Source organism: Bombina bombina, chromosome 3, assembly GCF_027579735.1.
Source record: "Bombina bombina isolate aBomBom1 chromosome 3, aBomBom1.pri, whole genome shotgun sequence".
Lineage (NCBI taxonomy): Eukaryota > Metazoa > Chordata > Amphibia > Anura > Bombinatoridae > Bombina > Bombina bombina.
Window position 1 is genome coordinate 627,102,520 of NC_069501.1, and position 26,048 is coordinate 627,128,567.

General features: G+C 38.3%; 1 protein-coding gene across 1 annotated transcript in view; it reads left to right on the forward strand.

Annotated features, from left to right (window-relative positions):
- The window catches only part of VAV1 (vav guanine nucleotide exchange factor 1), a 214,518-nt gene that overhangs the window by 137,344 nt on the left and 51,126 nt on the right, over window positions 1–26,048 (forward strand). The window contains exons 20-24 of the mRNA XM_053707291.1: window positions 15,733–15,869; window positions 16,156–16,221; window positions 19,606–19,637; window positions 20,062–20,178; window positions 20,326–20,413. Of these exons, the coding sequence (XP_053563266.1) occupies window positions 15,733–15,869; window positions 16,156–16,221; window positions 19,606–19,637; window positions 20,062–20,178; window positions 20,326–20,413 (440 nt within the window). The remainder of the gene's footprint in view (window positions 1–15,732; window positions 15,870–16,155; window positions 16,222–19,605; window positions 19,638–20,061; window positions 20,179–20,325; window positions 20,414–26,048) is intronic.

Below are 26,048 nucleotides of genomic sequence, written 5' to 3' on the forward strand. Positions count from 1 at the left end.
ACAGATTTTGTTAACTTTTTTGTTACGATTTCACTAAAAAGCCAGTATAAAACTTTTTAAAAACTTACTTAGAAGCTCCCAGTTTAGCACTGTTGATGAGGTTTGGCTGGGACACCCAGTGAAAGGGGCTGGGAAACAGGAACAGCAGACACCCCCCCCCCCCCCCCCCCCTTTATACAAACAGGAACCTGTATAAATCAGTATACATCTAAAACTTTAGGGCTTGGTTAGGAGCCTGAAAATCAGCACTCCCAGATGGGCTATATAAATGGATCATCTACAAAACATTTATGCAAAGAGAAATCTAGTGTGCAGTGTCTCTTTGAATCAGATACAAGTACCCAGCAATATTCCAGGGACCCTAGAGCCTCAGATCAGATGCACACACCAAACAACCCTTTTAGAGTTAAATAGTTGTATTGACTTTTTGAGAACCAAATAAGGTAAAGAACAGAAAACATAACAGCAACACTTGATAATTAGCTAATACACTAACCTAAACTAAAAACAATTGTAACAAAGCTTACAGAGGTGGGACCAAGCCATTGGTTTGCAAGTCACAAGTAAGTCCCGAGTCAAAACTTTCAAGTCCCAAGTCAAGTCTTGAGTAAAGACAAGCAAGTCCAAGTCAAGTCTCGAGTTAACAAAGGCAAGTCTAGGTCAAGCTCAGCTTTAAGTGTTCAACAAGTCATCATTAGTACTCTTTGCATAATATAGCGTCAAAATAGTAATGTAGACTAATTCACATCAGGAAGGTGTTTAAAATGTTTTTTTTCTTTTCCCAGTTCAATTTCATGCTGGATTTAAAAATTTAAATTCTGACATAAGGACAAACAGTGAAACAACAGTATTTATTGGTAAATGATAGTAACAAAATTATTATAAAAATAACACAACTGCCAAGTACCCAAAAACGCAAGTAATTGAAGAATGCTGTGCTGTCATACTTTGAGAGAGAGTCATTGTGAGTGAGGGTTCTTTTCTTTGGATCATATTAGGCATTGCACTTGCAAAAGATTAAAATGGCCGAAAGTCTATCAGGCATTTGTGCACGATGGGGTCGTAGTATGATGCCTCCATGTATGAAAAAACGATCCAACGGACCAGTAGAAGCAGGCACTGCTAAGACCCTGATGTCCACTTTAAATAGTGCTGGAAGAGTCTACATGTTCATAGCCCAGAACAAGAGAGCATTCTGACCTTCAGATATGTCAAGGTAGTGACTTAGCTGATGTGCTAGAGTGGTGCCAACGTCCTTTCTTGGTTTCTTGCGATATACTACAAACAGCCCCACCTCATCTTCAGGCTGTTGTACCTCTTTCTTTTCATCCTTTACTATTTTATATTACGTAAAACTACAGACTGAAGATCTTATTTTATACAAGTTTCACTTTCCATGGACTGCTCTGACTAGCCAACCTTGTGTGTGTAGATTGAATTCCTGGTAAGAAATATCTTAGTCAGTTACAGCATGTGTGTAAAGTGTTCACATAAGGGTCAGACTTTAACAAATAACCTTAGATAGTGACATTCTGAGATTCTGTTTAACAGTTTTTATTACTATTTTAAGCTACCTCCTCACCCCGCCTCCACTCCAAAAATAAAAGCAAACAAAAAAGTAAGAACATGACACTTTAAATGGCATTTTCTTTCATGTAATTAGCAAGAGTCCATGAGCTAGTGACGTATGGGATATACATTCCTACCAGGAGGGGCAAAGTTTCCCAAACCTTAAAATGCCTATAAATACACCCCTCACCACACCCACAATTCAGTTTTACAAACTTTGCCTCCGATGGAGGTGGTGAAGTAAGTTTGTGCTAGATTCTACGTTGATATGCGCTCCGCAGCAAGTTGGAGCCCGGTTTTCCTCTCAGCGTGCAGTGAATGTCAGAGGGATGTGAGGAGAGTATTGCCTATTTGAATGCAGTGATCTCCTTCTACGGGGTCTATTTCATAGGTTCTCTGTTATCGGTCATAGAGATTCATCTCTTACCTCCCTTTTCAGATCGACGATATACTCTTATATATACCATTACCTCTGCTGATTCTCGTTTCAGTACTGGTTTGGCTTTCTACAAACATGTAGATGAGTGTCCTGGGGTAAGTAAATCTTATTTTCTGTGACACTCTAAGCTATGGTTGGGCACTTTTATATAAAGTTCTAAATATATGTATTCAAACATTTATTTGCCTTGACTCAGGATGTTCAACATTCCTTATTTTCAGACAGTCAGTTTCATATTTGGGATAAATGCATTTGTTTCAATCATTTTTTCTTACCTTTAAAAATTTGACTTTTTCCCTGTGGGCTGTTAGGCTCGCGGGGGCAGAAAATGCTTCATTTTATTGCGTCATTCTTGGCGCGGACTTTTTTGGCGCAAAAATTTTTTTCTGTTTCCGGCGTCATACGTGTCGCCGGAAGTTGCGTCATTTTTTGACGTTTTTTTGCGTCAAGGATGTCGGCGTTCCGGATGTGGCGTCATTTTTGGCGCCAAAAGCATTTAGGCGCCAAATAATGTGGGCGTCTTTTTTGGCGCTAAAAAATATGGGCGTCGTTTTTGTCTCCACATTATTTAAGTCTCATTATTTATTGCTTCTGGTTGCTAGAAGCTTGTTCACTGGCATTTTTTCCCATTCCTGAAACTGTCATTTAAGGAATTTGATCAATTTTGCTTTATATGTTGTTTTTTTCTTTTACATATTGCAAGATGTTCCACGTTGCAACTGAGTCAGAAGATACTACAGGAAAATCACTGCACAGTGCTGGAGCTACCAAGCTAAGTCTGCTATAATCTTTTGGTATCTGTTTCTCCAGCTGTTATTTGTATTGCATGTCATGTCAAACTTATTAATGCAGATAAAATTTCCTTTAGTACTGTTACATTACCTGTTGCTGTTCCGTCAACATCTAATTTTCAGAGTGTTCCTGATAACATAAGAGATTTTATTTTTTAAATCCATTAAGAAGGCTATGTCTGTTATTTCTCCTTCTAGTATACATAAAAGTCTTTTAAAACTTCTCTTTTTTTCAGATGAATTTTTAAATGAACATCATCATTCTGATACTGATAATGGTTCTTCTGGTTCAGAGGTTTCTGTCTCAGAGGTTGATGCTGATAAATCTTTGTATTTGTTCAAGATGGAATTTATTCGTTCTTTACTTAAAGAAGTGTTATTTGCATTAGAAATAGAGGATTCTGGTCCTCTTGATACTAAATGTAAACGTTTAAATAAGGTTTTTAAATCTCCTGTAGTTATTCCAGAAGTGTTTTATCTCCCTGATGCTATTTCTGAAGTAATTTCCAGGGAATGGAATAATTTTGGTAATTTATTTACTCCTTCTAGACGTTTAAGCAAATTATATCCTGTGCCATCTGACAGATTAGAGTTTTTTGGGACAAAAATCCCTAAGGTTATGGGGCTGTCTCTACTCCTGCTTATGTACTACTATTCCTATGGCAGATAGTACTTCATTTAAGGATCCTTTAGATAGGAAAATTGAATCCTTTCTAAGAAAAGCTTACTTATGTTCAGGTAATCTTCTTAGACCTGCTATATTTTTAGCGGATGTTGCTGCAGCTTCAACTTTTTGGTTAGAAGCTTTAGCGCAACAAGTAACAGATCATAATTTTATAGCATTATTATTATTCTATAACATGCTAATAATTTTATTGGTGATACCATCTTTTGATATCATTAGAGTTGATGTCAGGTATATGTCTCTAGCTATTTTAGCTGGAAAAGCTTTATGGATTAAACTTGGAATGCTGACATGTCTTCTAAGTCAACTTTGCTTTCCCTTTCTTTCCAGGGTAAATAATCATTTCGTTCCTTTCCTCACAACAAGGAACAAAAGCCTGATCCTTCATCCTCAGGAGCGGTATCAGTTTGGAAACTATTTCCAGTTTGGAATATATCCAAGCCTTATAGAAACCTATAGCCAGCTCCTAAGTACCTATGAAGGTGCGGCCCTTATTCCAGCTCAGCTGGTATGGGGCAGATTACGTTTTCTTCAAAGAAATTTGGATCAATTCCGTTCTTAATCTCTGGTTTCAGAAACATTGTTTCAGAAAGGTACAGAATTGGCTTCAAGTTAAGGCCTCCTGCTAAGAGATTCTTTTCTTTCCCGTGTCCCAGTTGACACAGCAAGGCTCAGCATTTCTGAAATGTGTTTCAGATCTAGAGTTGGCTGGAGTATTTATGCCAGTTCCAGTTCTGGAACAGGGGCTGGGGTTTTATTTTATCTCTTCATTGTACCAAAGAAGGTCAATTCCTTCAGACCAGTTCTGGATCTATCATTATTGAATCGTTATGTTAGGATACCAACATTCAAGATGGTTACTGTAGGGTCTACAATAGATTTACAGGATGTGTATCTGCATATTCCGATTCATCCAGATCACTTTTAGTGTCTGAGATTCTCTTTTTAGACAAGCATTACCAGTTTTGTGGCTCTACTGTTTGGCCTAGCCTCAGTTCCAAGAATTTTTTTTCAAAGGTTCTCGGTGCCCTTCTTTCTGTAATCAGAGAATAGGGTTTTGGTATTTCCTTATTTGGACGATATATTGGTACTTGCTCAGTCTTCTCATTTTCGAAGAATCTCATACGAATCGACTTGTGTTGTTTCTTCAAGTTCATGGTTGGAGGATCAATTTACCAATCAGTTCATTGATTCCTCAGACAAGGGTAACCTTTTTAGGTTTCTAGATAAATTCAGTGTCTATGACTCTGTCCTTGTCAGACAAGAGAAGTTTAACATTGATATCAGCTTGTCAAAACCTTCAGTCACAATCATTCCCTTTGGTAGCCTTATGCATGGAAATGTTGGGTCTTAGGACTGCCGCATCAGATGCGATCTCCTTTGCTCGTTTTCACATGCGACCTCTTCAGCTCTGTATGCTGAACCAATGGTGCAGGGATTACTCAAAGATATCTCAATTAATATCTTTAAACCGATTTTACGACACTCTCTGACATGGTGGACAGATCACCATCGTTTAGTTCAGGGGGCTTCTTTGTTCTTCCGACCTGGACTATAATCTCAACAGATGCAAGTCTTACAGGTTGGGGAGCTGTGTGGGGGTATCTGACGGCACAAGGGGTTTGGGAATCTCAGGAGGTGAGATTTCCGATCAATATTTTGGAACTCCGTGCAATTTTCAGAGCTCTTCAGTCTTGGCCTCTTCTGAAGAGAGAGTTGTTCATTTGTTTTCAGATAAGACAATGTCACAACTGTGGCATACATCAATCATCAAGGAGGGACTCACAGTCCTCTGGCTATGAAAGAAGTATCTCGAATTTTGGTTTGGGCGGAATCCAGCTCCTGTCTAATCTCTGCGGTTTATATCCCAGGTATGGACAATTGGAAAGCGGATTATCTCAGTCGCCAAACGTTGCATCCGGGCGAATGGTCTCTTCACCCAGAGGTATTTCTTCAGATTGTTCAAATGTGGGAACTTCCAGAAATAGATCTGATGGCTTCTCATCTAAACAAGAAACTTCCCAGGTATCTGTCCAGATCCCGGGATCCTCAGGCGGAGGCAGTGGATGCATTATCACTTCCTTGGAAGTATCATCCTGCCTATATCTTTCCGCCTCTAGTTCTTCTTCCAAGAGTAATCTCCAAGATTCTGAAGGAATGCTCGTTTGTTCTGCTGGTAGCTCCGGCATGGCCTCACAGGTTTTGGTATGCGGATCTTGTCCGGATGGCCTCTTGCCAACCGTGGACTCTTCCGTTAAGACCAGACCTTTTGTCTCAAGGTCCTTTTTTCCATCAGGATCTGAAATCCTTAAATTTAAAGGTATGGAGATTGAACGCTTGATTCTTGGTCAAAGAGGTTTCTCTGACTCTGTGATTAATACTATGTTACAGGCTCGTAAATCTGTATCCAGAGAGATATATTATAGAGTCTGGAAGACTTATATTTCTTGGTGTCTTTCTCATCATTTTTCTTGGCATTCTTTTAGAATACCGAGAATATTACAATTTCTTCAGGATGGTTTAGATAAGGGTTTGTCCGCAAGTTCCTTGAAAGGTCAAATCTCTGCTCTTTCTGTTCTTTTTCACAGAAAGATTGCTATTCTTCCTGATATTCATTGTTTTGTACAAGCTTTGGTTCGTATAAAGCCTGTCATTAAGTCAATTTCTCCTCCTTGGAGTTTGAATTTGGTTCTGGGGGCTCTTCAAGCTCCTCCATTTGAACCTATGCATTCATTGGATATTAAATTACTTTCTTGGAAAGTTTTGTTCCTTTTGGCCATCTCTTCTGCCAGAAGAGTTTCTGAATTATCTGCTCTTTCTTGTGAGTCTCCTTTTCTGATTTTTCATCAGGATAAGGCGGTGTTGCGAACTTCTTTTGAATTTTTACCTAAGTTGTGAATTCCAACAACATTAGTAGAGACATTGTGGTTCCTTCATTATGTCCTAATCCTAAGAATTCTAAGGAGAAATTGTTGCATTCTTTGGATGTTATTAGAGCTTTGAAATATTATGTTGAAGCTACTAAGTCTTTCCGAAAGACTTCTAGTTTATTTGTTATCTTTTCCGGTTTTAGAAAGGCCAGAAAACTTCTGCCATTTCTTTGGCATCTTGGTTGAAATCTTTATTTCATCTTGCCTATGTTGAGTCGGGTAAGACTCCGCCTCATAGGATTACAGCTCATTCTACTAGGTCAGTTTCTACTTCCTGGGCGTTTAGGAATGAAGCTTCGGTTGATCAGATTTGCAAAGTGGCAACTTGGTTCTCTTTGCATACTTTTACCAAATTCTACCATTTTGTTGTATTTTCTTCTTCTGAAGCAGTTTTTGGTAGAAAAGTACTTCAGGCAGCGGTTTCAGTTTGAATCTTCTGCTTATGTTTTTCATTAAACTTTATTTTGGGTGTGGATTATTTTCAGCAGGAATTGGCTGTCTTTATTTTATCCCTCCCTCTCTAGTGACTCTTGTGTGGAAAGATCCACATCTTGGGTAGTCATTATCCCATACGTCACTAGCTCATGGACTCTTGCTAATTACATGAAAGAAAACATAATTTATGTAAGAACTTACCTGATAAATTCATTTCTTTCATATTAGCAAGAGTCCATGAGACCCGCCCTTTTTTGTGGTGGTTATGATTTTTTTGTATAAAGCACAATTATTCCAATTCCTTATTTTATATGCTTTCGCACTTTTTTCTTATCACCCCACTTCTTGGCTATTCGTTAAACTGAATTGTGGGTGTGGTGAGGGGTGTATTTATAGGCATTTTAAGGTTTGGGAAACTTTGCCCCTCCTGGTAGGAATGTATATCCCATACGTCACTAGCTCATGGACTCTTGCTAATATGAAAGAAATGAATTTATCAGGTAAGTTCTTACATAAATTATGTTTTATCATATTTTATTGTTTGACCAAAATAAATAGCTTGGGGTATAATTAAAACAAAAGTGAGTAAGGTTACTAGGTTACTAGAGGGAGATGGGAAAACCATTTGCATATTTGCACACCTACAAATGACCTATGCACTGCCGCGAACACATCACTTTGCCTACCTACAGGCAAAACACTATGTCGCTGAACTAGTTAATTTGATAGACTCTCCGAGAGACAATAATGGGGTATCTCAACTTTGCAGTCTACACGCACACGGATCCACATCTATCTCCTCAACTTATAAAATATTACTGGCCCCGGACAACGAACACACCATAGAGCATGCTAGTACACCCAGTCACCAAGGCACAGATACAAAACAGTATACAAAGAGTCCGAAAGGCCACGTTGTCAATGGATCTCAGGGAGGCACACACTAAATTCCTTGAATTAGCTTATGTTACCCCTAAGCTCTACAGGAAGTGGGAGAGTAAAAAGGATAACAAGAAAACGAAGAAATGAAAGAGAATTTTGGGGTTTTATGTCCCTTTAAGATACATTGTAGGAAATTGTGTAGCATGCAAAAGTCAGACATCTTAAAGTTAGTTTTAAAGCAATTAGGGAATATTTTGTAGTAGGATAGTTGCTAAGATTGACTTAGTTACTGTGTCTAGTTCCCTGCAAACTTTAGAACTCACAATCTTGGATATATAACCTGTAATTTCAGTTACAAATAGTTATATAACCTGTGATATTAGAGATAGAGAAAATGAATATATTGGCTGTAATCCCACAAGAGGAGGGATTGCATATACTCTAGACTCACGTGCAAGAACAGGTGTGACCTGTAATTCTACAAGAAGATTTATTATCAACAAGGAAGTGAGGATCACATGGAAAGCCAATTGTTGAAGGTTGTTTATATACAGATTCTACTTTAATAACTAACTAATCTGCCTGGGAGCTATTAAGCAACTGCTAAAATGGAAATAAAAGCATCTTAAAGGGACATAATACTCATATGCTAAATCACTTGAAACCGATGCAGTATAACTGTAAAAAGCTGACAGGAAAATAATCACCTGAGCATCTCTATGTAAAAAAGGAAGATATTTTACATAAAGAAATGAACTGCAGTCAATCAGCATCAACAGTGCTGAGGTCATGTACTCTTTTACTGTGATATCATGAGATTTGACTTAAAGGGACAGTCAACCATAGAATTGTTATTGTTTTAAAAGATAGATAATCCCTTTATTACCCATTCCCCAGTTTTGCATAACCAACACAGTTATATTAATGTACTTTTTACCTTTGTGATTACCTTGTATCTAAGAACCTTCTTCCAGCCCCCTGATCACATGACTGTTTATTATCTATTGTTTTAAATTTAGCATTGTTTTGTGCTAGATCTTAAATAACCCCCTGTGCCTAAACACAGTGTTATCTATATGGCCCACGTGTACTTTCTGTCTCTTTGTGTTGAAAAGAGATTTAAAAAGCATTTGATAAGAGGCAGCCCTCAAAGGCTTAGAAATTAGCATAGGAGCCTACCTATGTTTAGTTTAAACTAAGAATACCAAGAGAAAAAAGCAAATTTGATGATAAAAGTAAATTGGAAAGTCAATTAAAATTTAAAGTCCTATCTGAATAATGAAAGTTTAATTTATACTTGACTGTCCCTTTAACTCTCATGAGATTTCATAGTAAACTTCCGTAAACTGAATAGGGAAATAACATGAGTGTGCATAAAGACAGACATACTGATTTGCTGATTAAAGTCCTTCACAATGGGGTGTGAATACTTAGGAAATTTTGAGGTAAAATATCTTCCTTTTTTACATAGAGATGTTCAGGTGATATTTTCCAGTCAGCATAGTACAGCTAGTCATAGCTGTACTATGCTGCAGCACTTTCAAGTGTTTCAACATTTGGGTATCATGGCCCTTTAACAACTTCCCCTGCTACTGATTTTGAGCCCTCTTTCTAATAATTTGTATATTATGTGCATCAAAGTACTGTTTATTTTGTGCACTCAAACATGATCATATATATGAGAAAATTTAACCATAGGTAGGTGTCTGGAGTACTTTGTGGTAGGAAATAGTGCTGCCATCTAGTGCTCTAGATCCTGAGATTTTCAACAAAGGATACCAAGAGAATGAAGACAGATTGATAATAGAAGCAAATTACAAAGTTTAAATGCACAGAAATACATCATGAGACAGATGTTGAGTTGTTACCAGAACCTCTATAGCTAGGCTGACCATATGTCCCGTTTTGAAAGGGACAGTACCGTTATTTTATGTTTCTTCCCCTGTCCCGTCGTTTCTTTAATAATATTCATTTTGTCCCGTTTTGAGGGTTATTAGACTGTGCGACCAGCGCAAGTGTCATTTTCTAGCACACATACCACTTACTAACATTTTTTAAACTCCCTGCCGGCAGGAAGGGTAGTTTTTTTTAACTGCAGGGTTTGGGTTGGGTGGCCATGCCCACATGATCCACAGCACCGCGTCTATGCCGCCCGCACTCAAAATTAGGGGCGTGATCATTGAAAGCAAGTGACAGCAGGTCAGTACTCAGTCGTGAGCTGTCAGACTGAACTGAGGAGAGAGACTGGTCACGAGAGGGAAGTTAGAACTACTAGCTAGTGCCTAGTAAGGACAGGAGTCGGACTAGATCTGTCTTCATCTGATGTGATGATCATCTGCCTCTGCCATCACCCGAATTAGTGGCTGACCATCACCAGAGAGATAATTCTTACCATCTTCTTGTGTCACAGTGTGAACATACAAACATAGTGATCAAGTAGATCAAATGTCTAAGTTCTACAAGAATTGTGCATGGTAAAAGTAAGACCAGTGTCTGTGCCTGTCAATCAATTAAATTGTCATTAATTATGCTTATTATTATGCTGCTGCAGTGCTGGTTGTACAGACATTATAAATAACAATTATCATTATCAAGTAACTATTTCCAAATTTTTCTCAGTTTATCCACCATATAACAATGATTTTGGGCAACTCAGCTAAGGATAATTGTTGGCTCAATAGTTTATATTCATGTCATAAAAGAACTTTTGTTAAAATCTTACTTTTTTTCCCTATGAATAAAGAATTTTAACCCTGTCCCGTTTTTGACATCTTAATGTCCCGTTTTTGTCTCAAGGAAATATGGTCAGCCTATCTATAGCAGGTGTTGTTGGCATGGTGTGTGTGTGTTATTACCTATACAACATATTCAAGTTGGACTGCATTCATGAATAAAGTGCACACACATCACTTCAGCACACACATCAGCAACAAATTGGAGCTACCTTGTTGTATATTACTTAAGAAATTTTCAGGCGAAGCATAAAAATAGGGCCGTGAAAGTATGTAGTATCATTGCACTGTGTCTTGGGGAAATAGTTTGAAGAACCCTGCTCTAGAGGACAGCATAACAAGTATTCTTGAATTGTGTACACAGCATTTTCAAATTTGAAATTATTCCAATCCATTAAAAAACCTGTTTTTCATTTATTTATTTTTAAATTTTGCACTGTGAAATTAATCAGATACTCTCTCACTCAGGTTTTCACTTGATCAGTCTTAAATACTTAAAAAAATGGTTTTGGCTTCTTCTTTGAGCAGTACATTTTTTTAAGTTTTGTTGTCACACGTTCTCTGTTTACATTTTATAAACAATAATTCCTGATTTAATAAGTTAAACATATAGGTCAATGCACACTTTTAAACTATAAAACTTGGACACAACTCAAATATGATCATTAAAATTTTATTTTTTTTGTTTCAAATTAAAGTGAATGCTATTGAACTGTATATGCTGCTATTGAACTGTATGACCCATTGCAAGGTGGTATATTGAGAGTTTTTTGTTTTTGTTAGCTCCTACAGTCTTTATGATGTTTGGATCTTGCCACGGAGTAGGCTGAGTGCCCTCTAAAAGAAGGCTGAACGGGCCATTTCTTTGACACCAAGAGTTCCATTATTTCATCATCTGATAATGCTTTTGTAGCACTCCGGTACCAATGAGTGTTGTATATGTTGTTAAGGACTTCTTGTTTAGAAGCGTATATGTCTCCAGTACTATTTGAAGCTGTGTTGCAGATCAGGACGCTTGTCTTTAAAAGATTCACGGCCGTTTGGAGACCCCCCCCAAGTCCCCGCCAGGGCGCATCTGGTTTCTTTCTCCGTCCCTCCGGCAGAGGTATCTGGGTACTGGGATAAAGATGTGTAGAAGCAGAGTTAAAAGTATTGGCCGGAGAAGTATGTTGATTTAGTATGAGTTCCTTTGTGCTGTGAGGCTCTCTAGGCAGATAGGTGGCGTTAGGCCTCTTATGCTGGTTACTGATGGCCGCTGTGCTTGTAATTGCTTTAGTCTCTGTGAAAGGGTTTAAATCTGGAGCTCCTTCCGAGGGAGCGGGTGTTATATCACTTGCATGACAGTGACTTAAGAAGAAGTTGAGTGGGGCTCTGTCTATTAGATTTAACATGAGTCTCTCTAGGTTTTCAAGTTGTTGACGTGTGGCGGCCATTTTTAGTTGTAGTGTTGTATGTGCAGTAAGGGGTTACTCTTACATTCTTGCTCATTTTACATTGTTTGTTAGTTATACTGGGCTTCTAGGTGCAGTGTTGAGGGGTGTGCGCTGCCTGGCTGTTAGCTGCCACTGCAGGCCTGTGTCATCTGATCCCGTTTACCAGCGTCAGAAATACAGCAGTTTTTGTGGATTGTAGAGTACTATGCAGTAGTACTATGTTATAGCGAGCTTTAAGTGATGTTTTGCTGTCAATTATTACCAGAAATCAGTAAATCAACTGGATCCCTGGAGAAGTGTGACCACTCGGGTTCACTGTTCAGACACGCCCCAAGTGCCCCTATTTTTAATAGTATTTTTAAAAACCGGGCACTCATTCATGAAAATTTACATTCACTTTAATGTTTGTTAAATTTTTTCATTATAAAATAAAAAAATAAAAATTAAATGATACTGTTACCTGCAAGCAAGTCATGAAGTGCAAAAAACTTAATTCAAGTAAATTAAACTAAGCTGCATCTAGGTGTTAAATTGCCATAGAATAAGCTACTGAGCTGATGCCCGTTGCTGGTAGAGCGCTTCTCATTTTGTATGCATTCAACTAATTTATGTATTAAATCAAATAGCCACTTTTCTTATGAGTTGGAATGCCATAGAAAAGAAAGCCAAAAAAAAGAAGTAAGTTGCATTGCAATCGTTTGCACAACAAACACATTGTAACAATATTGTAATTATATTTATTTTGACACCCTAGTTTCCCAATTATCCAAATTTTACTTGGGTGATCTGTTAACATGAGAAGTGCCAAAATTACAATCAATTAAGGCTACATAAACTGTTGAGGAAAAAAAACGCATCCCATATTAGTAATATATCCGATTAAGTAATATTACTTAAATTGTTTCACTAGTCCATCAATTTATGAGGAGACTGAAATGGGGTTAAAAATGAATCCATTTATTAAAGTGAATGTAAAGTTAGGTTAATTAACTATTGAATTTATGTACCTTTTACTTATTCAAATACAGTCGCTAGGTTTGTTTTTTAAACTAATGTATTTATTTCGGTATATTTTTAACTTGATTTCTCATACCGTTCCCTGCAGAATCTCCTCCCATCCTCCATTTCCTGGTTTGTGATGCTGTGACGTATAGAGCGGTCCCACCCGCTCTATACGTGTCTAGTAAGCTCGTGCACATCGAGCATGGAGGAACTGCGTATGCGCATATTTTGTTGCCGTTCTTGATGAGATGGGCTTTCACTGCTTGCCCAAAAATTTCTTTGTGCGCATGCGCGAAACGAGGACGCGCTCGCTTGGCCGCAAAGAACAAGAGAAGGCTACGCATGCGCATACTGTACTAAACATGCTGACGTCAATTGACGGCCGACTAACGGCCAGACAATCAATTGGCTCTTCAAACAACGTGATCGTTGTACAGAAAAAAAAACAAAAAAACGGGTTGATTTACTGGGAGCCGGATCGATGAGAATAATCTAAGAATTCTAAATTTATATTGAGGTATAAAAATAATCATGAATGAAACTACTATTATTTTGCATTGAAATATTGAATTCTTTAATACAGTACGTTTTACTTTACCTTCACTTAAAGTTTGAAAGACACTTACAGTTTAGTGTGCCTCACTGACCCCTTTTCTGTCATCTGACAAGTTTCGCTTCCACTTTATCCTCTTTGATATCCCAGCATTATCCCAACATACTGGATAGGCCCCAGGACTTGACCTATTGATAGGAGAATTCCAAAGTGTAGTCAAAAAAATCAAGTGCACCCACAATATACTATCACAAATGGTGGCTGAGGGTAAAATAAATGCAGGATTTTTGCCAAACCAAAGCCATGCATGGTGGAAATATGCAAACAATAATGTGGATGATGCAACTATTACATAAAAAAAATTATGTCAGATATATACAGTATATATATATATATATATATATATATATATATATATATATATATATATATATATATATATATATATATAATTGAAAAAATGATCAAGCATGACAGTGCCCTCCCCTCAAGGGCCCCTACAGAGATCTATTTGGGTTTATCATGATCACTAAAGCAAATATTTCAGAGCACATTTGAAATGTTTAGAGGCCACAGTCTGTGGTACATCATACTACGGATGAACATTGAAAATAAAAAAGAAACATAACACACATTTGGTAAAGAGGTTATGGACTACAGGATTAATTAGGGATACATGAAAAACTGGATGAAAATGGAATGTAGTTTATAAGCTACAGAACTGTAAATAGGAACAACAAAACAAGGACCTTATTCACCAGAGGGTTGTTTTAATTTAAAGTAAAAGAAGAAGCCGCTACCGAGCAAACAGTGAAAAAGATAGCTGCTTCTTCTTTGACTTTGGATTTGTGTGTTCAGTCCACCGCTTTTTTGCCAGCTCCACGCAGCCCCTGTCTGGCTTTAACCCGTACTTTCTCACACACAAACGTATTCTGTAGCGGTATTTATTTTTCTTTCTTTGTTTTAATTTAAGATGCTTACTAAATACCTGATATGATATGGAGGATAAGCATGACATTTCTTATCAGAAAAAATCTTAATCCATAGCCAGTCTATTATTAACATTTTGTGCATCACATTCAGTGGCAAGAGCCCTAATTGGTGGATTATACAAGGAAAAGTACATGGGTGGTATTCATAGGTTGCAAAGGGTTGTGAAGTCGAAGGAAAGAGTGTATGTCAGTATTTGAGATCATTTAGCCAAAGGAAGATCAGCCCAGTTAGTCTGGGAGGTATTGCAGTAACTGTGAAGTTATGTCTTCAGTTTTTTTCTTTGTTCTCTTAGTCCATCATCTGAAAATGATGGGCAGAATATAAATGGTGTTACCCAAATCTTATCAAAAGCCTGACAGAATTTAGTGATAAACTGAGAGCATTTGCAGTTGGTAGACCAGTATGAAGAATGAAGTTTGTCCTCTTGCATGTAGGAGCAAAGCCCTTGAATTCAGGTATATCTGTGATGAAGTACATGGTCAAATGTGTTCAAAATTTGTGGAGCGCACATAAATTGCAGGCACCAACATATTAGTGAGTGTCTTGAGATATTGCTGACCACAAGATATGTTGCTGCAATATTTAGAGAGTTTTCTTATAGCCAGGGTATGCTTTAGAATCTATACAAAAACCCTAACCTATAAAGTTATGAAGAACAACTACATCCCAATTCCCAAACTACATTTCCTCACTTATTTCAAAATACTTCCAAAGCCACCCTCTTTGATCTACCTCCTTCCTACATCTATACAATGTCATCATTATTTCCCTATCCCACCACCCATGCTGTTTCTACTCTATGGAGCTTTTTACCCTCCATTAGAATATCTCCCACCTTGCACAGCTTCTAGGGCTCTACCTCTCTTCTGAAAGGTCCTCATTATCCTAACCAACAACATAAATCTTGAACTTTCTTAGCTTACTGCTACAACTACAATCAATGTGACCCACACCTAGCTTTTCCTAACCCCTCAACCAGTAGATTGTAAGCTCTTCGAACACAGATCTCCTGTATTAATTTGTTTTGTTTAGTCAATTTTATGTATCTGTATTTCTTTTTACCATGAATCAGTGTAATTGTGTAGCCCTACTTATGTATGTAGTTTACAGAATTTGACGGTGCTTTAAATGTAAATGCTAATAATAATAGCACTTTTGCCGAACCCATTTAATGGATTGGAGTAGACCCCATATAAGGTGAATCCAATATCTGTTCCTACTGTTGCTACTAAAGAAAATCAATCAACAATTCAGTGAGCCTCAACCTCTGACTTTATATATTTAACAGGACTCACAAAGATGGAAACCTATCAGGAATATTCTGGGGTCCCTCCTCCCCCTATTGCATTTGGTCCTCCTCTACAAATGGAAGTGGGAGCTATAATAGAACTGACAAAAGCAGAAGCTGACCAGTACTGGTGGGAGGTAAATAGCAGGATAGTCTATCAGATTATCACTTTCACTTCCCTGGCATTCCATGTCTCAGCATAACAGAACTATTGTATTTTGTTCCATGTTACCCTGGGTCATGTATCTTCTCACCTGAATCTCATCTGTATATCAGTGTCTTATGTCAGTGCCACCACATCTATGTGACATACTTGTATCACATTACCTATGTTTAATGTCATTATATCTATCCTTTTGCCTTTTATAACAGTGCACCTGAATCATTTTATAAAGCACATTATTTGTTTTAACTTTCTTGCAGGGTAGAAACACATCTAGTAATAAGATTGGCTTCTTCCCCTGCAGTCATGTGAAACCTTATGTGTCTGTAAGTTTAAAATAATAATTTCTGTATAAAAATATAACATTCTTCAGAACAAAACACTTCCTTTATAAAAATAAAAGTTTGCTTTCATATCCAATGATATAATATTCATTCAGTTTTACTGGCTACATAGTTTGAATTGAAAGTTGGGATGACATTTCCGCCACAAAGACTTTTACCGTTCTTCCATCTTTAATTCTGTGTCTGCCTATTTGCAGTATGACAGACAGCATGAGCAGTGGGGCTGATTATTGTTATTTTTTGTAAATAAAGAGGACTGACTTTGCTCTATACAGCTTCTTGCTAACCTAACCTCTATTCGGAGTGACTTCAAGTTAAGCGAGTCCCCATATAGCAGGAATTTAACATAAGAATGTTCCTAGGGTAATGTCCCAGGGGAAACTGGACTGTGGCAATACTTACAATTACTCACTCAGGGCATAATGGAGCAGATAACATTTGATCTCCCATTACTGACACAATTTATATAGATGTATGGGCCTCGATCCGATATGCAGCATCGCCCGCAAAAGCCGGCGACGCCAAATTTTGCGCTGGTTTGGTATCACATATACGGCGTAACATAGAAGTTACGCTCGTATATTTCTGTCTTCAGCCGTAGTTTTTTGGCCCATAGACAGGTATACCAAACCAGCGCAGTTTGGTATCCAATATACAGCGTAAGGACTTCATGGCGAAAATGGAGAAATCTTACTCCATTTTCACCTCGCCACAAATTGCAGGCGTAGTAAGCCTTACGTAACTCCCTAAACTACCTGCAAAATAAAACCTAACACATAACACATGCGCAATGTCTATCTACCTGACAACCGCGAACTGCAAAATAAAACCTAACACCTAACGCATGCGCAATGTCTATCTACCTGTCACCCGCGATCCCCGCAGCAATCCCTAATAAAGTATTTAAACCCTAAACCGCCGCTCCCGGCCCCTCCGCCACCTACATTAACTACCCCCTAATGTGAGCCCCTTACTCCGCCGCCACCTACATTACCTACCCCCTAATGTGAGCCCCTTACACCGCCGCCACCTATATTAACTACCCCCTAATGTGAGCCCCTTACTCCGCTGCCACCTACATTACCTTCCCCCTAATGTGAGCCCCTTACACCGCCGCCACCTATATTAACTACCCCCTAATGTGAGCCCCTTACTCCGCCGCCACCTACATTACCTACCCCCTAATGTGATCTCCTTACACCGCCGCCACCTACATTACCTACCCCCTAATGTGAGCCCCTTACACCGCCGACACCTATATTAACTACCCCCTAATGTGAGCCCCTTACTCTGTCGCCACCTACATTACCTACCCCCTAATGTGAGCTCCTATCCCGCCGCCAGCTATATTAAAATGATTAACCCCTAATCTAATCCCTCTACCCCGCCGCCAGCTATATTAAAATTATTAACCCCTATTTTAATCCCTCTACACACTATATTAAATTAATTAACCCCTAAAATACTAAAATATCCCTACCACTAAACCTAAGTCTAACCCTACAAATAGCCCTGAAAAGGGCTTTTTGCGTGGCATTGCCCCAAAGTAAACAGCTCTATTGCCAGCCCTTAAAAGGGCTTTTTGCGGGCCATTGCCCTAAAGTAACCAGCTCTTTTACCAGCCCTTAAAAGGGCTTTTTGCGGGGCATTGTCACAAAGTAATCAGCTCTTTTGCCTCTAATCTAAATCCCAATACACCGCCGCCACCTATAATAAATGTATTACCCCCTAATCTAATCCCCCTACACCGCCGCCACCTATAATAAATGTATTACCCCCTAATCTAATCCCCCTACACCGCCGCCACCTATATTAAATACATTAACCCCTAATCTAATCCCACTACACCGCCGCCACCTATATTAACTATATTAACCCTAATTATATTAGGGTTAATATAGTTAATATAGTTATTATATTATATATATTAACTATATTAACCCTAATATAATTAGGGTTAATATAGGTGGCGGCGGTGTAGGGGGGATTAGATTAGGGGGTAATACATTTATTATAGGTGGCGGCGGTGTAGGGGGATTAGATTAGGGGGTAATACATTTATTATAGGTGGCGGCGGTGTAGGGGGATTTAAATTAGAGGCAAAAGAGCTGATTACTTTGTGACAATGCCTCGCAAAAAGCCCTTTTAAGGGCTGGTAAAAGAGCTGGTTACTTTGGGGCAATGTCACGCAAAATGCCCTTTTCAGGGCTATTTGTAGGGTTAGACTTAGGTTTAGTGGCAGGGATATTTTAGTATTTTAGGGGTTAATTAATTTAATATAGCTGCCGGCGCTGTAGGGGGATTAAATTAGGGGTTAATAATTTTAATATAGCTGGCGGCGGGGTAGGGGGATTAGATTAGGGGTTAATAATTTTAATATAGCTGGCGGCGGGGTAGGGGGATTAGATTAGGGGTTAATAATTTTAATATAGCTGGCGGCGGGGTAGTAGCTCACATTAGGGGGTAGGTAATGTAGGTGGCGGCGGTGTAAGGAGATCACATTAGGGGGTAGGTAATGTAGGTGGCGGCGGAGTAAGGGGCAGGGGCTCACATTAGGGGGTAGTTAATATAGGTGGCGGCGGTGTAAGGGGCTCACATTAGGGGGTAGTTAATATAGGTGGCGGCGGGGTCCGGGAGTGGCGGTTTAGGGGTTAATGCATTTATTATTAGGAGAGTGAGGGGGGATAGCGGATAGAGGGGTATACATGTCGGGCTATGTTTGGGAGGCTTGTTAGACAGTACGGGAGATTTAATACTTTAGTCAGTTTTTTTAGGCGCCGGCAGTTTCTAAAGTGCCATAAGTCCCTGGTAACTCCAGAAATTTGTACTTACGCAGATTTCTGGACATCGCTAGTTTGTCAGACTTACGGCACTTTAGCATCTGACGGCGCCGTATATGGGATAGCTCGAGTTGCGAGCTGAAACTACGGGCGGCGCAGGTTTCCACGCTTGCGCCGAAACCTGCGCCGTATATCGGATCGCGCCCCTGATGCCTAAACGGATCCCTGAATCTTCTGTTAGTGGTATTTCTATTTTTTTTTTTAATCTAAACAGTTACTAGATTGGCTAAAACACAGAACTAAAGCCAATAGAATAGGCAAAGTTTTTTTGGGGGGGAAAATTCTCCTGAAATGGTGTTTCTCTAAACTGTTTAAAGTTGTATACCCAAGAGTATCAAATACAGTTGTTATCAGTCTGAATATGGTATAAATTTATCAAGTATAAACCTTGTTTCCTATTGCTGTGGCACATATATATATATATATATATATATATATACACATAGAGTATAAACCAAAGCCCTGTCTGTATAGAATACAACTCTATCTATAAAACATAATGAAAACGTTGGCTATCTTTTCACAGAGCCCAGTGCCGGATCTGTCTATATATGCCTGGTGAGTATAAACCACTCATACTGTCTACATGTTTTCTACATGCTATGAGACCCCAGTATTTCTTAGGATGCAAAACTCTCTACCACAAATCTTTATACCTCAGGAAGGATACACATTCAAGGGGGCATGTCTTATGTACTTATTCTCAGACATATTAAACAAACACTGTTAATGATAATGAAAATCCGACCAATCATAATCGCTAATTACCAGATATTTGGACCATCTTTAACTTATTACACAAGAGGACCTGGTGAGTGTCTCCCGCTTCCAAACAATGTAAAAATAAATCTTGGCCTCCAACACATTTATCATATTTATGGCTCACTCAACATCTGTCATCATGAGAAGCGCCCTAGCTGCATTATGTGTCATATTTCACTCCTTTAGTTTCACATGAGACTCTCAATTGCTTTGTGTCCAGGCATGCAGGACCCATGGAAAGGAAAGAAGCTGAACAACTCCTCTCTAATCGATCTGATGGGACATTTCTGGTCAGACAGAGGGTAAAAGACTCAGGGGAATTTGCCATCAGCATCAAGTAATTACATTTGTTCATTTCCTATGGCACATTTGTTATGTTGTTCGTTATCGTTTCACTTGCATGTGGGTATTTTCTCTGTATAGATATCTTGCTATACATTTGCAGATGTTTCAAAAAGCTTGTCCACTCATTTTGTTTGCTCAGATTTAATATGGAGATTAAACATATGAAGGTGACTGCTCAGGACGGGCTCTGGAGACTTACAGAAAAAAGAGGATTCAAAGGTCTACCGGTGAGTTAGGAGTTCTAGAGGGCACATTCTAACATCTATCACTAAAATTGCGGCTTTTACATACTCTGACTAGAAATGATGCTCTGTTAAAGGGATATTTTAGCCAAAATTGGAAACCACATGGGTGCATTTCAATATTGAACAGAAGCAATTTTGTAATATATATGCATTAGCAAAAATGCTTCTAATAAAATCTATAGCTCAGCGGTCACCAACCGGTGGTCCGTGGACCACTAGTGGTCTGTGAGAAGATGTTTTGGGTCCGTGACACAACCAAGCAGGAATTAATCTTCTCTGATGGTATCACCCCCGTTGTGCTGCAACTCCCTACAGTTCCTAGCTGGACATCAGTGAAAACCGACAGAGGAGTTAAATTACAATCTCCCTATTCACGTACTGCGCAACTTGCCTAGCTAAATGGTATTTTTAATTCCTCCAGCCCAGCGCGCAGCTCAAAGGAAGATGCTTCCATTCTAAAGCCAGCAGAGGTTGGTATAGTCTTAGCTTGAAATAGTGGAATTAAAGTATATAAAAAGAAAATCTTTAAAAAAAAATCTCTCTCTTATATTTCATTTATTTTCTTCCCTTTACCTGTCTCTATGTAGTAGATTTCCTAATTCCTTCAGATGGACTTACATCACTGTTTGTCTTCCTCCCCTCCATCTTCTTTTTTTATTTTTTTATTAAATATTAATTATTTTTCATTCTAATAATTTCCCCGCACACAAAGCCATTCCACCTGAATTCCAGTAATTGCCATCCAGCAGATCAGCCATATCCCACCAGTATTATAGTAATTGCCAGTAACATCAGTCGTGGTTAGCTCACATACATATTCAGAGCTTTCTGTTATAAACTTAATTTATGACTCCAATGTCTGTCCATGATCATAAGTAGTTTTGAATAACTCCTAACTGGGGAGGTAACTTGGAAGTCTTGTGGTCCTTTTAAACATAATTCTTTTTTTCCCACTCTCTGTTTCCAGCTCAAATGTTGGCACTCACCCTTCATCTGTCATTTGGAAGTATTCTCTCAGTTCTGTCATTCAGCTAGTTCCAAAAAATAATTCTTAAAAATGTGTAAATATATAATGTAAACTTAGCTATGGTTATACTAGTTATGTACAGTATGTTTGTCTGTATATATATATACATACATACATACATTATATAGGTTTGCACATTTATAAAAAAAAATAATGTTAGTGGTCCACAGGATTCAAAATTGTGAGTTTGGTGGTCCCTGGGGTCCGAAAGGTTGGCGACCCCTGCTATAGCTGTTTCAAATGTGTATTTAAGTATGCTCCGTGCACCAGCATTTTAAACACAGCACTTGCTCAGAGAGCCTAAGGTGCTTGTACCATCTGGTAATGACTCAATTTGTTAATTGCTGACATGATACAAGCTCCAGTGATGATCTGAACAGTTGCATTATGTAAAATGTGGGTGCAGTGACGAAATCTAGATATGCTTCACATGCACACGCAGAGAAAAACATAATTTATGTAAGAATTTACCTGATAAATTAATTTCTTTCATATTGGCAAGAGTCCATGAGCTAGTGACGTATGGGATATACAATCCTACCAGGAAGGGCAAAGTTTCCCAAACCTCAAAATGCCTACAAATACACCCCTCACCACACCCACAATTCAATTTAACGAATAGCCAAGCAGTGGGGTGATAAAGAAAGGAGTAAAAAAAAGCATCAACAAAGGAATTGGAATAATTGTGCTTTATACAAAAAAATCATAACCACCATAAAAAGGGTGGGCCTCATGGACTCTTGCCAATATGAAAGAAATGAATTTATCAGATAAATTCTTACATAAATTATGTTTTCTTTCATGTAATTGGCAAGAGTCCATGAGCTAGTGACATATGGGATAGCAAATACCCAAGATGTGGAAATCCACTCGAGTCACTAGAGAGGGAGGGATAAAAATAAAGACAGCCAATTCCACTGAAAAAAAATAATCCACAACCCAAATCATAAATTTTAATCTAATAAAGAAAAAGAAAAAAACTGAAATTATAAGCAGAAGAATCAAACTGAAACAGCTGCCCGAAGAACTTTTCTACCAAAATCTGCTTCTGAAGAAGAAAAAACATCAAAATGGTAGAATTTAGTAAATGTATGCAAAGAAGACCAACTGAAGCTTCATTCTTAAAAGCCCAGGAAGTGGAAACAGACCTAGTAGAATGAGCCGTAATCCTATGAGGCGGGGATTTACCCGACTCCAAATAAGCGTGATGAATCAAAAGCTTTAACCACGAAGCCAAGGAAACAGCAGAAGCCTTCTGACCTTTCCTAGAACCAGAAAAGATAACAAATAGACTAGAAGTCTTCCTGAAATCTTTAGTAGCTTCAACATAATATTTCAAAGCTCTCACCACATCCAAAGAATGTAAGGATTTCTTAGGATTAGGACACAGGAAAGGGACAACAATTTCTCTACTAATATTGTTGGAATTCACAACTTTAGGTAGGAATTTAAATGAAGTCCGCAAAACCGCCTTATCCTGATGAAAAATCAGAAAAGGAGACTCACAAGAAAGAGCAGATAATTCAGAAACTCTTCTAGCAGAAGAGATGGCCAAAAGAAACAACTCTTTCCAAGAAAGCAATTTAATGTCCAAAGAATGCATAGGCTCAAACGGAGGAGCCTGTAAAGCCTTTAAAACCAAATTAAGACTCCAGGGAGGAGAGATTGATTTAATGACAGGCTTGATATGGACCAACGCCTGTACAAAACAATGAATATCAGGAAGTTTAGCAATTTTTCTGTATAATAAGACAGAAAGAGCAGAAATGTGTCCTTTCAAAGAACTTGCAGACAAACCCTTATCCAAACCATCCTGAAGAAACTGTAAAATTCTAGGAATTCTAAAAGAATGTCAAGTGAATTTATGAGAACACCATGAAATGTAGGTCTTCCAAACTCGATAATAAATCTTTCTAGAAACAGATTTACGAGCCTGCATAGTTTTAATTACTGAGTCAGAAAAACCTCTATGACTAAGCACTAAGCGTTCAATTTCCATACCTTCAAATTTAATGATTTGAGATCCTGATGGAGTCAGAGATAGTCGAACATTGGGATTTAAGAATATTAATTGTGATATCCTTGTATAATCCCTGCACCATTGGTTCAGCATACAAAGCTGAAGAGGTCTCATGTGAAAACGAGCAAAGGGGATCACGTCCGATGCTGCAGTCATGAGACCTAAAACCTCCATGCACATAGCTACTGAAGAGAATGACTGAGACTGAAGGTTCCGACAGGCTGCAACCAATTTCAAACGTCTCTTGTCTGTTAGAGACAAAGTCATGGATTCTGAATCTATCTGGAAACCTAAAAATGTTACCCTTGTCTGAGGAATCAAATAACTTTTTGGTAAATTGATCCTCCAACCATGTCTTTGAAGAAACAACACTAGTTGATTCATGTCAGATTCTGCAGAACGTAAAGACTGAGCAAGTACCAAGATATCGTCCAAATAAGGAAACACTGCAATACCCCGCTCTCTGATTACAGAGAGAAGGGCAACGAGAACCTTTGAAAAGATCCTTGGAGCTGTTGCTAGGCCAAAAGGAAGAGCAACAAATTTGTAATGCTTGTCTAGAAAAGAGAATCTCAGGAACTGATAGTGATCTGGATGAATCGGAATATGAAGATATGCATCCTGTAAGTCTATTGTGGACATATAATGCCCTTGCTGAACAAAAGGCAGAATAGTCCTTATAGTCACCATTTTGAATGTTGGTATTCTTACATAACGATTTAAGATTTTTAGATCCAGATTCCAGAACTGGTCGGAATGAATTCTCTTTCTTTGGGACAATGAACAGATTTGAATAAAACCCCATACCCTGTTCCTGAAAAGTAACCGGCACGATTACCCCAGAAGACTCCAGGTCTGAAACGTGAGAAAAAGAAACTTCTCACAGGCGGTCTTACTCTGAAACCTATTCTGTACCCCTGAGAGACAATGTTCTGAATCCAATGATTTTGGAATGTATTTATTCAAACATCCTTGAAAAATTTTAGTCTGCCCCCTACCAGCTGAGCTGGAATGAGGGCCGCACCTTCATGCGGACTTGGGGGCTGGTTTAGATCTCTTAAATGGCTTGGATTTATGCCAGACTGAGTAAGGCTTCCAATTGGAAACAGATTTCTTAGGGGAAGGATTAGGTTTCTGTTCCTTATTCTGTCGAAAGGAACGAAAACGGTTAGAAGCTTTAAATTTACCCTTAGATGTTTTATCCTGAGGTAAAAAAGCCCCCTTCCCCCCAGTAACAGTTGAAATGATAGAATCCAACTGAAAACCAAATAATTTATTACCTTGGAAAGAAAGAGATAGCAACGTCGATTTAGAAGTCATATGAGCATTCCAAGATTTAAGCCATAAAGCTCTTCTAGCTAAAAACATATATCTAACATCAATTCTGATGATATCAAAAATGGCATCACAAACAATATTATTAGCATGTTGAATTAACGTAACAATGCTATACATATTATGGTCTGATACTTGTTGCGCTAAAGTTTCCAACCAAAAAGTTGAAGCAGCTGCAACATCAGCCAAAGAAATAGCAGGCCTAAGAAGATAACCTGAACATAAAAAGCCTTCCTTAGATAGGATTCAAGTTTCCTATCTAAAAGATCTTTAAAAGAAGTACTGTCTTCCGTAGGAATAATAGTACGCTTAGCAAGAGTAGAGATGGCCCCATCAACTTTGGGGATCTTTTCCCAAAACTCCAATCTATCAGTAGGCAAAGGATACAATTTTTTAAACCTTGAAGAAGGAGTAAAAGAAGTACCCAGTCTATTCCATTCCTTTGCAATCATATCTGAAATAGCATCAGGAACTGGAAAAACCTCTGGAATAACAACATGAGGTTTATAAACCGAATTTAAATGTTTACTAGTTTTAGTATCAAGAGGACTAGACTCCTCTATAACTAATGCAATCAACACTTCCTTCAATAAAGAACGAATATACTCCATTTTAAATAAATACGAAGATTTGTCAGTGTCAATATCTGAGGCAGGATCCTCTGAATCAGACAGATCCTCATCAGAGATAGATAAATCAGTATGTTGTCGGTCATTTGAAAATTCATCAACTGTATGAGAAGTTTTAAAAGACCTTTTACGTTTATTGGAAGGCGGAATGGCAGACAAAGCCTTCTGAATGGAATCAGAAATAAATTCTCTCATATTGACAGGAATATCCTGAACATTAGATGTTGAAGGACCAGCAACAGGTAATGCAACACTACTTATAGAAATATTCTCTGCATGTAAAAGTTTATCATGACAACTATTACAAACTACAGCCGGAGGAACAGTTACTACAAGTTTACAACAAATGCACTTAGCTTTGGTAGAACCGATATCAGGCAACAAGATTCCAGTAGTAGATTCTGAAACAGGATCAGATTGAGACATCTTGCAATATGTAAGAGAAAAAACAACATATAAAGCAAAATTATTTATTTCCTTATATGACAGTTTCAGGAATGGGAAAAAATGCAAACAGAATAGGCCTCTGACAAAGAAAAAAAAAAGGACCAGAGGCAAAAGGAAATGAAGTCTTAAATAATGACAAACAGTTTGGCGCCAAGTATG